The following is a 15,324-nucleotide window of genomic DNA, read 5'->3' on the forward strand; positions in this document are numbered from 1 at the left end:
AAGATGGGAAAAAATACCCAAGTAGAGCAGCTTCCAGAAAAAAAAAAAATAAAAAGCAGGAGGAAAGCCTAAGGGAACTTTGGGACAACACGAAACAAAACAACATCCGCATAATAGGAGTTTCAGAAGCAAAGGAAACTGGGAAAGGAATAGAAAACCTGTTTGAAGAAATAATGACAGAAAACTTCCCTGATATAGGGAAGAAAAAACCCACACAAATCCAAGAAGCTCACAGAGTCCCAAGCAAAATGAACCCCAAAAGACCGACGCCAAGGCACATTATAATTAAATTGGCAAACACCAATGACAAAATAAGAATCTTAAAAGCGGCAAGAGAGAGACAGAGTTACCTACAAAGGAAACCCCATCAGACTAGCAACACAGCGAAAGCAGTCTTGAGTGAGAAGTTCATAGCTCTACAAGCATACTGCAAAGAACAAGAAACAATGGTAATAAATTACCTAACCCAACAACTCAAAGAGTTAGAAAAGGAGCAACAAGAAAAGCCCAGTGTAAGCAGAAGGAAGGAAATAATAAAGATCAGAGCGGAGATAAACGACATAGAGACCAAAGAAACAATACAAAGATCAACAAAACCAAGAGCTGGTTCTTTGAAAGGATAAACAAGATTGATTAACCTCTAGCCAGGCTCACCAAGAAGCAAAGAGAGAGGACCCAAATAAACAAAATCAGAAATGAAAGAGGTGAAAGAACAACAGATCCCGCAGAAATACACAGGATTGTTAAAAAATACTACAAACAACTCTATTCCAACAAACTGGACAACCCGGAGGAAATGGACATATTCCTAGAAAAATATAACCTTCCAAAACTCAATCAGGAAGAATCTAAGCAGCTCAATATGCCGGTAACTATGGAAGAAATTGAAGCAGTCATCAAAAAGCTTCCAGCAAACAAAAGACCAGGGCCAGACGGCTTTACAGGAGAGTTTTACCAAACATTCAAGGAAGAACTAAAACCTATCCTCCTCAGACTATTCCAAAAAATTCAAGAGGAAGGAACACTTCCAAGTTTCTTCTATGAAGCCAGCATCACCCTAATACCAAAACCAGATAAAGACAACACAATGAAAGAGAATTACAGGCCAATATCCCTCATGAATGTAAACGCCAGAATCCTCAACAAAATTCTAGCTAATCGGATCCAGCAGTACATCAGAAAGATCATACACCATGACCAAGTAGGTTTTATCCCAGGAATGCAAGGATGGTACAATATCCGCAAATCAATTATCATGATACCTATCATAAACAAACTGAGAGATAAAAATCACAGTTATATCAACTGATGCAGGAAAAGCATTTGACAAAATCCAACACCCTTTCTTGATAAAAACTCTCAGCAAGGTGGGAATAATAGAAGGATCATACCTCAACATAATAAAAGCTATATATGATAAACCCACAGCTAACATCATACTCAATGGGCAAAAACTAAAACCATTTCCCCTAAGAACAGGAACAAGACAGGGATGCCCACTCTCACCACTCCTGTTTGACATAGTACTGGAAGTATTAGCCATTGCAATTAGACAAGAAGAAGAAATAAAAGGCATCCAAATTGGAAAAGAAGAAGTAAAGCTGTCCTTATTTGTAGATGACATGATATTGTACATAAAAAACCCGAAAGACTCCATCAAAAAACTAACAGACTTAATAAATGAATTCGGCAATGTAGCAGGATACAAAATTAACGCCAAGAAATCTATGGCATTTCTATACACCAATAGTGAACTTACAGAAAGAGAGACTAAAAAAGCATTCCCATTTACCATCGCACCAAAAAAATTAGAATACCTAGGAATAAACTTAACCAACGAGGTAAAAGACCTATACGCGGAAAACTACAGGACACTGAAAAAAGAGATAGAGGAAGACATAAACAGATGGAAGAACGTACCATGTTCATGGATTGGTAGAATCAACATCATTAAAATGCCCATACTATCCAAAGCAATCTATAGATTCAATGCACTCCCCATTAAAATACCAATGGCATATTTCACAGACCTAGAAAGAACTCTCCAAAAATTTATCTGGAATAAAAAAAGACCCCGAATAGCCGCAGCAATCCTGAGAAAGAAGAATAAAGTAGGAGGGATCTTAATACCAGATTTCAAGCTGTATTACAAAACCACTGTTCTCAAAACAGCGTGGTACTGGCACAAGAGCAGACATATAGACCAATGGAATAGAATAGAGAATCCAGATATCGACCTAAACCACTATGCGCAATCAATATTTGACAAAGAAGGCATGAACATACAATGGAGTCAAGACAGTCTCTTCAATAAATGATGTTGGGAAAATTGGACAGATACATGCAAAAAATGAAACTAGATCACCAAGTTACACCATACACAAAAATAAACTCAAAATGAATACAGGACTTAAACAGAAGATGGGAAACCATAAAAATACTAGAGGAATCCACAGGCAGCAAAATCTCAGGCATATGCCGAAAGAACTTCTTCACTGATACTGCCCCTAGGGTAATGCAAGCCAAAGAGAAAATAAACAAATGGGACTACATCAAAATAAAAACCTTTTTCACAGTAAAAGAAACCATCAACAAAACTACAAGAAAGCCCACTGTATGGGAGAACATATTTGCAAATGTTATCTGATAAAGGTTTAATCTCCAACATCTACAGGCAGCATATACAACTTAATAAAAGGAAGATAAATGATCCAATAAAAAAATGGGCAATGGACCTAAATAGAATCTTTTCGAAAGAAGACAGAAGGAAGGCCAAGAGACACATGAAAACATGCTCAAAGTCACTAATTATCCGAGAGATGCAAATCAAAACGACAATGCGATACCATCTCACACCTGTCAGAATGGCTATCAACAAATCAACAAACGACAAGTGTTGGCGAGGATGCGGAGAAAAAGGAACCCTCATGCACTGCTGGTGGGAATGCAGACTGGTGCAGCCACTGTGGAGAACAGTATGGAGTTTCCTCAAAAAACTAAAAATGAAACTCCCATTTGACCCAGTAATCCCACTTCTAGAAATATACCCCAAGAAACTAGAAACACTAATCAGAAAGGATATATGCACCCCTATATCCATAGCAGCACAATTTACAATAGCTAAGATTTGGAAACAGCCTAAATGCCCATCAGCAGATGAGTGGATTAAAAAACTGTGGTACATCTACACAATGGAATACTACGCTGCTATAAAAAAGAAGGAATTCTTACCATTTGCAGCAGCATGGATGGAACTGGAAAGCATTATGCTAAGTGAAATAAGCCAGGTAATGAAAGAAAAATACCACATGATCTCGCTCATTTATTGAAAATAAAGAACATTATAACCTGATTAATAAAAAGATAGATACAGAGGCAGTGAAACATCGAACAGACTGTCAAATTACAGCAGGAAGGTTAGGGAGAGGTGGGGGAAATAAGAGATCAACCGAAGGACTTATATGCATGCATATAAGAATAAGCAACGGATGCAAAACATTGGGGGGTGAGGGCATGTATTGGAGTGGGGGGGGGCAATGGTAAGATATGTACACATATAATACCTTAATAAAAAATTTAAAAAAAAAATAAAAATAAATAAAAAGCTTTCAACATAAAGAAAAGGATTGGTAAGGTTGATTTATATTAAAACTAGAAGCCCAATGCACAAAGATTCGTGCAAGAAAGGGCCTTCTTTTCCCTGGCTGCCGCCAAGAAACATATGAAAACACTCTCAAAGTCACTAATCATCACAGAGATGCAAATCAAAACAACAATGCGGTACCATCTCACACCTGTCAGAATGGCAATCATCAACAAATCAACAAACGACAAGTGTTGGTGAGGATGCGGAGAAAAAGGAACCGTCATGCACTGCTGGTGGGAATGAAGACTGGTGCAGCCACTGTGGAGAACAGTATGGAGTTTCCTCAAAAAACTAAAAATGGAACTCCATTTGACCCAGTGATCCCACTTTTAGGAATATATCCCAAGAAACTAGAAACACGAATCAGAAAGGATATATGCACCCCTATGTTCATAGCAGCAAAACTCACCATAGCTAAGATTTGGAAACAGCCTAAATGCCCATCAGCAGATGAGTGGATTAAAAAACTGTGGTACATCTACACAATGGAATACTACTCTGTGGTAAAAAAGAAGGAGTTCCTACCATTTGCAACAACATGGATGGAGATGGATAGCATTATGCTAAGTGAAATAAGCCAGGCAGAGAAAGATAAATATCACATGATCTCCCTCATTTGTGGAATATAATGAACGGCATAGACTGATGAACGAGAACAGATCCAGAGACTGAGAAACGTCAATCAGAACCTCAAACCTCAGGGAAGGAGGGGGTCGGTGGGAGTAAGGGGGAGAGATCAACCAAGTGACTTGTGTGCATGCATATGAGCCTAATCAATGGACACAGACAACAGGGGGGTGGGGCATGAGTGGGGGGTGGGGGGTAATGGGGGAATAAGGACACATATGTAAAAAAATAATAAAAAAAAAATAAAAAAAATAGAGAAGATATTGTGAGGTAACCAGAACCCCAAGAACGCCTGAGAACGTCTATTTTGCCATGCTAGCAGTCATCAGCTGTACGGTAATATTACCTGGGGCAAATGGGGAAGTATTTTGGACTTATGTTCCTTACCCTTCATGGGTAAGAGCCCTTACGTGGGCTGATCCCCCACCTAATGTAGTCACCAAGAATACCAAACACCTTGGTCATCCAGGAGGACCATGGGTGGGGCTAGGAAGTATAATTACACAGGGGTCGCCACCCAGCTTCCCTTTTTATGACACAAAATCAAACCACTGCTCCTTTGTGTTTAAAATTAGAGAGGGGTTTCTGGCTTGCATGGACACCAAAGGAAGGGGCTATCACTACCTGCTCCTGGGAGAGGTGCAGAAAATGTAACTAAGACCTTGTCTATACAAAAAGAAATTGACAGCCAGTTTGGAATGGAATTGCCATGGCCTAGAGCAAAGAATATCCTTACATGATATTATTCTACAATGTCATAATTTTTCCCAGATTTGTATTACCCCCATTACCTATAATAGTACTTCGCACCCTTGAGAATCAATAAAAAATCATCTTTTTGGTGCTTGGAGACAAAGGTAACACATCTCTTAATATTTTAGAATCACAACAGCATAATGTACAATTATATCAAACAAACTTACAAATTAATTATTTGAATGTCTGGCAGCAATTTAAAAAGGACATGAAAGGATTTAATCCCTTCCACAGTTAGAGGGCCCCCTGGGAAGGCACCTGAGCATTCTATATTGGCCCCTCTTGCCCTTTTGGCCAAGAGGGACCCTCTTTTCACAATCCAATTGCCCACAGCTATTGCCTGAGCTTTCTATTCATGCTGAGGTTGAAGCCTCGTGGTGGCTGGTACCATGGATCTGTCTCTCGCCCAGTGGGGTGAGTTGGGCCCTCCCTGAAGAAGAAACCTGGGTTCCCCAAGATATGTGTACAGTGCCGGGGCCCTGTCAGCAGGCAAGGGGATCTCAAGGCAGGTGCTGGACGTGGAGGCCACGGGGGCATAAGCTACCAAGGAGACAGAACTGAAACTCACATCACCCTGCTTGGCCCCAGAGGATGGCTGGTTAGCCAGAGACGGGTAAGATTCCTCAGGGAAGGAACAACCTAAGACAGGCACAGTCGCAGAGGGGCCATCAGGAGAGAACTTGGGGGTCAACAGAGGTAGGGCACAGACCCTCACCCCCCCAACTTTGCAGGGGCCTGGCCCTCACCCCTTCTTAGGGGGGTCTCCTGCCCCCATGGCTGCTTCGCTTCCCATGCCCAGCTCAAATCGGGACCCAGGTAACAGACAGAGACTTGGCCGACAGCAGCTGCCCTCTCACTGCAACAAGACTTGTTTGAGTTGTCTTGTACCTATGGTGTGGGGAAGTGGGTTTTTGATATCTAAATCCAGCCTAGCACCAGGAATGCTCAGGGCCTACTCAGGAAGGCAAATAATCCTTTCCACTAATATTTACAGGGTAAAATAAGATTGTTGTTAGAGTATTAAATTTGACAGTAAAATAGTAGTCAAGTTCTCAGACTAATTTAAATTGGCTAATTGAAATAAGCGAATACTCTACAAAAATTAATGGTACTGGACAAAAAGCTGTTCCTAAAGTGTTAACTAAAATTTTTATTGGTAGTTCATCTCATGGTAAAATTGCCTAACATGTAATGAACCTAAAGCAGACATATTTTAGTGCAAAAAATTAAAATTTAAAAGCTATCAAGACTACATTATAAAATTTCCAAAAGTCTCCTAATATTTAAATCAAAAAAGGGGGGACAGTAGAAGAATATCATGTAAGGAAAAATATCCTGTAAGTAAATTACATCTAGAAAATTTTTACTTTAAAAATTAACTTTCATTTGTAATGCTAACAGCAAGACACCCATGAAAAACACACATGGTGTCAAAACAAGCCAAAGGAAAATTGTTTGGGCAAAAAATGAAAAAGGATCCCAAGTCAAATTTATAGAAAAGATTCCTTTATTAACTTTTGGTCGAGAATATGTTTGTATATTTTCAGAAAACAACTCCAAGACCATGTGGATTCCTGCAAAAGAGGGATTGACAGGACTGCTCCAGCCATGAAGACAGAAGAGAAACAGTCCAGAGAGGAAGACGCTGATGATGCCTTGCCATACTAGCAGTCAGCAGCTGTGCGTCGCTGCAGGTTGCCCAGGACCAAACCAGAGAGGGTCGGACCTGCATTACCACCATTCGTCCACCATCCAGAACTGAAATATCATTGCTGATATGTACACATAAGGAACTGTTTGACATTGAAATTGGGACTCCAAGAACTGTTGGCCCAGAAAGAAACTCATTACAGACTGATTCATTTGCCTCTCAGCATAACCATTATTGCTTGTCTCATTTTCGTTTCTTATAAGTGTATTTCTAGTATCACATGATCTCGCTCATCTAGGGGAAATGATGAGCAACATAAACTGATGAACAAAAACAGACCCGGAGACAGGGAAGCATCGATCAGACTGTCAAACCTCAGAGGGAAGGTAGGGGAAGGTGGGGGTAAGGGGGAGAGATTAACCAAAGGACTTGTGTGCATGCATATAAGCCTAACCAGTGGTCACGGACAACAGGGGGGTGGGGGCATGCGTGGGGAGGGTTTGGGATGGGAATGGGGGGAAGAGGACATAAAAAAAAGAAAAAAGAAAAAAGAAAAAAGAAAAAAGAATGTGCCTTCCTTTCCCTGGCTGCCGGCACCGCCTTTCTGCTCCGGCCCTGCCTTTCCACACTGCACAGAGGCCCTGAGTGGCTGGGGCGGTGCAGAACGCCTGCGTCCTGCCCCGCCCTGAGCCGCTAGGTGCCTGTGTATGCAAATTAACCCACCATCTTTGTTGGGTTAATTTGCATATTCACTCCTGATTGGCTGGTGGGCATTGCGAAGGTACGGTCAATTAGCATGTTACTCTTTTATTAGGCAGATTAAGAAGTTTTGTTCCTCAAGACTCCACCAAGTAAAAAGGCAAGCCACAGAAGAAATTTTTTTTTTAATATATTTTATTGATTTTTTTACAGAGAGGAACGAAGAGGGATAGAGAGTTAGAAACATTGATGAGAGAGAAACATCGATCAGCTGCCTCCTGCACACCTCCTACTGGGGATGTGCCCGCAACCAAGTTACGTGCCCTTGACCGGAATCGAACCTGGGACCTTTCAGTCCGCAGGCTGACGCTCTATCCACTGAGCCAAACCGGTTTTGGCAAGAAGAAAATTTTAAGTTTTATAATCATCAAAGGATTTTTATCCAGATTATATATAGAAAGAGACTCTTCTGCAGTTTTTTGGTCTGCTTATTCTTTCAGTTACATTAATACATAGATTATACATCTGTCATTTCTCTTTGCAGTTTATCAATTTTTGTTTTGTATGTACATATTTGTTTTGTATGAACATGGCTAGGTACAATTTTAAAAACTCCTATCAGTATAAAGTTATTATCTTTATCTCAAATAATGTTTTTTACCTTAAAGTCTACCTCTTTCCTATTCATATAGCGCTACCATTTTTTTTTTTTTTTTGGTAATGTTCTGATAAAGTATCTTTTTCTATCTGTTTATTTTCAACTTTTTTTATGTTACAGATGAATCTTGAAATTATTATACAGCAGGCAGCAGGTTTTTAAAAATCTGTCTGACCATCTTTATCTTTAAAAAAATATTTTTATTGATTTTAGAGGGGAAGGAAGACAGAGAGATAGAAACATCAATGACAAGAGGGAATCACTGATCATTTGCCTTCTGCACACCCCACAATGGGGATCGAGCCTGCAACAGGGGCATATGCCCTGAGCAGGAATCAAACCTTCTGGTTCATAGGTTGATGCTCAATCACTGAGCCACACTGGCCAGGCTCATCTTTGTTTTTTAACTGGAGCACTTAATTCAATTTAATGTAATTTCTGATATTACCAGAGTTTAAATCTGTTCCCTTACTACGTAATCTTAGTGGTCATTTAGAGATTACAAGGGGCACCCTAACTTATTAAAGTCTAATGGGCTTTTACAAACATTTGCAAAGGCCTGTGAACACTTCAATTCCATGTATATTCCCAATTTGTTACTGCTGTCATGTGGTTTAGTTTTATATATATTTTAAACCACACCAGACATGATTTGTTTTGTATAGACAACACTCATTTAGACTTATCCACATAATCTTGTTGCTTTCTTCCCTTCCTGCATCCCTGACCTTCCATTTGAGACTTTCTTTCTGCCTTTAGTATGTCCTTCAGTGGTACACTGCTAAGATGAAATGAGGAAATGTTCATTCCTGAAAAGTGTTTTTGCTGAACATAACAGAGTTCTAAGTTTGCAGTTATTGGATTCTATTGTTTCTGTTAAGAAGTCAGCTGTTAGTGTAATTGTAGCCTCTTTCTGAATGTAATTTTCCCCACCCTAGCTGCTTTTAAGATGTCTCTTTTCTTTGGTTTCTTGCAATTTTACTGATGTCTTTAGGTGATTTCCTTATTTATCCTGCCCGTAATTTATATCAACAGATCAGCCTATGTGTCATTTCTTTAAATACTGCTTCTGCCACCTGTATTTCTTCTCCTTCTGGGATTCCAATTCACTATGTTCAACCTTCCTCGTGTACAAATTATGTTTTATTCTCTTACATTTTCCATACTAATATATCCCAACCCTTCATTCTAAATAGTTCCTTCTAGCCTATCTTCCAGTTAACTCATTTTCTTTTCAAATACATCTAATTTGTTGTTAAAGTCATTCACCGAGTTTTTAATTTCAGTGACTGTATTTTTAGTTCCAGAATTTCTCCTTGGTTCTTTTCCCAATCTGCTTTATCTCTTAAAAAAATTATATGTGCTGTCAAAATTTTAATCTTTTATGTCCCTGACCATATATATACATATATATTTTAAGGCTATATCTAGAGCCCCTAAGTCTATTTGTGTTGTCTGTTTTAGTGTTTTCTTTTTAACATTATCTATGGTGTACCATAAACTATAGAAATATTTTGAGGCCTACAATTATGTTACCTTTGTCCTAAAAGGATTTCTGTTTGTATATGCCAGGTGCCCAAGAACACTAGCCAGCAGGTTAAGAATCATTGTGATCAAATTTCTAAGACCAAGGTTCTTAGATTGCTAGATTACTCAAGGCTGGCCTAAAATCTGAGCAAAGGCTATTTCACTTACAGGTCACCCATGGTATTTTCAGGGTCCTCTAACATCAGTAGGCCTCTAACATCAGTGGGAACAGTGTTGTTGGTCTCCTTTTTAGCTAATGCTCTGATACTGTGCTCTCCAGGGGCGTGTCTCCCTACATCACCATGATAACGTGTCTACGCATTCCCAGGGTGATGTCGGGGGACGCGTCCGAGGGTATTACAGGGAGCCTCTGGAAGATTGAGAGGTTGTTCCTTCTACTGAATGGGCGGATATAAATCCGCCCACTCAGAAGAAGGAGCTGTGGCCGTGTTTCCCGACGTTGCCATGTTAACACTGCTGCTGGTGAAGGAGTGGAGGGGAGAGCAAGAGAACCCTCCACTCTTTCGGCTCCATGGGCCGGACAGAACAGCCGAACGGGCTGGATCCGGACCGCGGGCCATAGTTTGCCCACGGCTGGGCTAGACAGAAGTTTCGTAAATATTGTGAATCTTTCTCTTTAGCATTACAATGTACCTTCTGTTATCTCTTACTGTGTTCCTCCCCTTAATCCAATTTTGCCTGTTATTTTTCTTTTATGCTTTGCAGACCTATTATTTCACTTTCAGAATCACTTTGTTCTGGAGTTTTAAAACATATACACTGAGTGGCCACATTATTATGATCTCTGAACACATAATAATCTGGCCACTCAGTATATATCCTATGTAATAAAGGGCTAATATGCAAACTGTCCCCTCGACCAGGAGTTCGACCAGCAGGCAGGCCGGCCAACTGCCCATGTCCACTCCCCCTGGCCAGGCTGGCCGGACCCCACCCATGCACAAATTCAGCACCAGGCCTCACACACACACACACACACACACACACACACACACACACACACACACACTGAGTGGCCAGATTATTATGTGTTCAGAGATCATAATAATCTGGCCACTCAGTGTATATACATATATTTTTACTGATTTTTAGAGAGGGAGAGGGAGAGATAGAATATCAATGAGAGAGAATCATTGATCCGTTGTGTCCTGCACACCCCTATTGGGGATCAAGCCCATAACCCAGGCATATGCCCTGACCAGGAACCTCCTGGTTCATAGGTCAACACTCAACCACTGAGCAACACTGGTTAGGCTAGAGTTTTATAAAAAAATTTTTTTAAATTTTGAAATAAAATTTTTTTTATTGAATATATCATAGTTGTTTATTTCTATTTATTGGAATCACCTATTAGAGAACCACTACCATAAAAGCAAACAAAAAAAAGTCACAAAGAAAGTATTTCCATCTTATACTTACTGTAAATTCTTCTTCCTCTTCATCACCAGATTCTCCAAATATGTCTGCTATAAGATTTCTAGAAGAGAATATAAAAAACTGTTCATTTGCTTTCTTACCTGCATAGAAACCTAAAATCTTTTTGTCATAGGGTATAATTTCATATAGTAATATGTGCCATTCTCACATCCATTTTAATGAGTTTTGATAAAAGTACACATTTAAGTAATCATTACCCTAATTAAGATGAGAACAATCCCATCCTCCCAGGAAGTTCGCTTGGGGCCCTTTCTAGTCAGTTTCCCACGTCAACATCCTGGAGCCAATCACTATTCTGATTTCTATCACCAGATTAGTTTTACCCATTCTTGAACTTCATAGCAGTGAATTAGGATATGTCCTCTTTACTACTTTCATGTAAGACCATTATTTTTGAGATCCACCTATGTTGTAGTATGTATCAACATTTCAGGAACTAAAAGCCTACACCCCCAATGTCATGCAGTTAGACAAGATATATTGTAATATACCTCAACACAAAATTTTAATGCAAGTGTAAAAACTTCGAAGACAAACTGTGTTCTACCACCTTATATGAGTTCTTGAAAACTCACGTTAACATGTCACTTACTCTTCTTCATTCCCCGACTCACTATCACTGCCAAACAGATCCTTCTCTTCACTTTTCTTATCAGATAATTCTTTCCCTGCTTCTTCTTCACTGTCAGATGCTGTAGTCTTCTCTCTTTTGCCCGATTTGTCTGATATGACATCACTGTCAGAGTCCTCTGCATCAGAGACAACACGACTCTTCTTTGCTGCTGTAGTAAAAGAAATCATCACTGATCTTATTCTGTCACAGTCATTGTATAACTAAGAACAAGTACTTAAAATGGAAGTATGTGGCAAAAATCAAAGGCCTTCTGACACAGTTTTTAGAATAAAAAAAACTGAAAGTTTCATTCAGTCACCTTACAATTATTTATTATTCAGGAAAAAGTGGCCAAAAGATAAAATATGAAATAGCTACCTTTACTTTTGGGAAAGAGAAAATAAGACAAGGCTGATGTACATAACCGGAACATCTTCTATGTGGCTTAGTATTAGCAGATTTAAAAGGCTGAACATTCTTTTGTGGAGCCCCATCGCCCCTGATCATTACTGGAATTTCTCATCTCCCTTAGAAACTAGCACATGTGTGGTGCTTTTTCCTTCTCCTGGAACAACTGTCAGGTTAGAAGGGAATATGTTCTTCCAAAAAAGGTAAGTTTCATAAAAAGGTAGTCAAGTAGCAAAGACTAAAGTACTCTGCAGACATGGCATCTCTAAATAGAGGCACGCACATGCGAGAGCCCTGTCCCTGTCTGGGTGGCTTCTAGGGCATTAGCTGGTGGTCTCACAGCTAACTCTGGTCAACACTTGGGTTTCCATATAAACATAGTTCTTGGAAATATTACCTTCCAGTAAAAAATACTACATCTTTCATATTCCCATTGAAATGAAAGCAGTCTAGCATATTATTTTGAGGCAGTCAGAACTTAAGAAATGCTGTTAGAACTCAGAAGAAATTACAGATCTAACATTCCAGAAAGAGAGAGAATGCTTTAGTTATAAGCTTAGATAGTAAGTAAAGCTATGGCTAAACAGCCCCAAATAATTCCTTACATGCTTTCTCTTCTTCACTATCGGAAAGTACAGCAGCTTTTCGCTTTGCTGCTTTCTCTTCTTCCCCTTCTTTTTCTTCATCTTCATCACTGTCAATTTTTGGCCTTTTGGGCTCTTCCTCCTCGCTGTCAGAACTGTGAAACCTTTTCCTATCTATGTGGCTATCTAAATGGAAGGAGTTATTCTGCATTTCTGTATCCTCCCCCTTATTCTCCCCATCACTGTCATCATCTGACCCTGGCTTCTGTTTGTGTCTGGAGGCCTCCTCCGTGTCTGAATCACTGGCAAGTCCCTTCTGAGGCTCCTCACTCTCAGAGTCACTAACTCGGGGTTTGGGAAGCTCTTCATTTTCAGAATCACTGGCCTGGTTCCTTGGTGGGTCCTCACTTTCTGAATCACTAATTTGGCGTTTGGGATGCTCCTCATTTTCGGAGTCACTGGCTTGATGCCTTGGGGGACCCTCACTTTCTGAGTCACTGACATGGGGTTTGGGGAGCTCCTCATTTTCAGAGTCACTGGCCTGAGTCCTCTGAGGCTCCTCACTTTCCGAGTCACTGATCTGAGGTTTAGGAAGCTCCTCGCTTTCTGAATCACTAACTTGAGGTTTGGGAAGCTCCTCGTTTTCAGAGTCACTGGCTGGGTGCGTTGGAGGTTCCTCACTCTCAGAGTCACTGATTTCAGGTTTTAAAGCATCCTCTGTTTCAGAGTCACTGGCTGGACTTTTGGGGAGCTCTTCAATCTCTGAATCACTGGCAGGATGCTTTCTAACATCTTCATTTTCTGAGTCACTTGCATGCCCATTAAGAAGTTCCTCGTTTTCAGAGTCACTAACAGGTAATTTCTTGGTCTCCTCACTCTCAGAGTCGCTCCCATGGCGAATGACACCCTCGTTTTCAGAATCACTTGCAGGAGGCTCTGCATGCTCTTCAGATTCAGAGTCGCTGTCCTTTTGCCTTTGAAGCTCCTCACTTTCAGAATCACTAGCATTAAGATTCGAGGGGTCTTCATTCTCAGAGTCTGTCACATGATGTCTTTTGTTGAGGCCATCTTCTCGATCACTAGGTTCATTCTGAAAAATAAAGGGAGAAAAAAATGAGGAAAGTACAAAAAAATGGTAGTGATGTGTTAAAATTTTTCAACAATTTTTAAAATTGTAGGAATACACACACTTAAATGTAGAATTCTTGTCCTATACCTACACAGTAACATCCTACGTTAAAGGATGCCATCTATCTGTAGAATGGCTAACATGGTTTGCATCCCAAAATGGGTAAGAGATAACCAGCTTTCTCCAACACACATTTATAAAGCATATCCCCCATTACTCTATAGACGACTTGTAATTTAAAGAGCCAAGGAAGAAAGTCTAACTTTCTCACATATTTCTAGCTCCTAAACATAGTTTTCAAAGAAATACAACACACATGTACCCGACTTCTTTTAAAAGGGGATTTTACACGGTTAAAATTATTTTAAGAAAAATAAATCTAAAACTTTAAAGGGTAAAAAAAAAAAAAAAGGCATGTTCTCCCAAGTTAATCTAAACAATCAAGGAGAGGTGTAATGAACATTTACTAAATACCTAATCTAGATACCATGTTAGATTATCTCCCATTAGTTCATTTACTCTTTACAACAGTACTTTATATGGTAAGAAAACAGGATTGGAGCAGTCTTAATCATACATCTAGTAACCCAGGTAGAAAAGTTTAAGTTTTAGGGAAAACATGACTAATCTAATTATACTGACACAATGTTATATGGAAGTAATCTGAAAACATATATGAACTTAGTATATGTATTTTATAGCTATGTTCTAAAATGCATAGAAAAATATACAAAATTAAACATACAAAGACACTAATAACGAAGTATTTTAGGATCTGGGGAATATTTTCCCCTTCTAGCATCTTTCAGTAACAGTGATAACATTCTGGTTTAAAAAGTGAAAGGATTTCTGGGTTAAAAATTTACTAAGTCTATTTACTAAATATTTCTCTTTAAAATATATGACTGATATTACATGAACTCACCACAGGTCAATTTCCAAGGAACAAAGAGTCTTTAATAATGTATATGCCCACCAATCATGCTATAAAATAAATTAAGTGACAAGAGAATCCAGTGACAAGATAAATGGCATGACAGGTTTTCATAATACCTATACTTTAATGGACACTTCAGGAGCTGTTGTCTAATGAGGAGCCAGCAAAATAGATCATACCACTATTATGAAGGTATGCATAATTATTTTGAAAGCCAATAGGAAATGAGCTGAGAGTGAGCTTTAAAAGGTGTATAACAACAGGTTTTGCATTAGCTTGTGATGACTGAGTTAAGAAGTTAACTAGATTACTGGCGTGGAAAGATACCAGCAGAGGCAACTGAAGCAAGAGGCAAAGTAAAATTGTAACCGGCTCTTGGAATGCTTTCCATGACATGCCCCTGATATATCTCTAACACCATGTTTGTGTTGTGACTCTGTTTTAGTTGCAAACTATAGAACCATCTCCAGAAAAAAGAACAATCTTTCCAGAATCAAAGTGGGATAGATGACTAAGACTAGGAAGGGTAGGACAGCTTAGGGAGCTTAGAAAAGAAAACTCCAGGATCTTTTCACTAGAGCATCATATAAATGAGCTAGCTAATCCTGCTAAATCTCAGTGTCTGGGAGAG

The 15,324-nt window shown here is 39.4% G+C and overlaps 1 protein-coding gene across 8 annotated transcripts in view; it reads right to left on the minus strand.

Annotated features, from left to right (window-relative positions):
• IWS1 (interacts with SUPT6H, CTD assembly factor 1) overlaps positions 1-15,324 on the minus strand; it is a 59,449-nt gene that overhangs the window by 24,860 nt on the left and 19,265 nt on the right. For 5 of the 8 annotated variants that reach the window (XM_080670470.1, XM_080670474.1, XM_080670477.1 and 2 more), the window contains exons 3-5: positions 12,649-13,717; positions 11,615-11,804; positions 11,005-11,062 (exon numbers count right to left, since the gene is read on the minus strand). In XM_080670470.1, coding sequence (XP_080526596.1) covers positions 11,005-11,062; positions 11,615-11,804; positions 12,649-13,717 — 1,317 coding nt within the window. The remainder of the gene's footprint in view (positions 1-11,004; positions 11,063-11,614; positions 11,805-12,648; positions 13,718-15,324) is intronic. The other 3 variants (XM_080670476.1, XM_080670472.1, XM_080670475.1) reach the window with 1 other exon arrangement.

The sequence above is a fragment of the Plecotus auritus genome (assembly GCF_963455305.1).
Source record: "Plecotus auritus genome assembly, chromosome: 5".
NCBI classification, from domain to species: Eukaryota; Metazoa; Chordata; class Mammalia; order Chiroptera; family Vespertilionidae; genus Plecotus; species Plecotus auritus.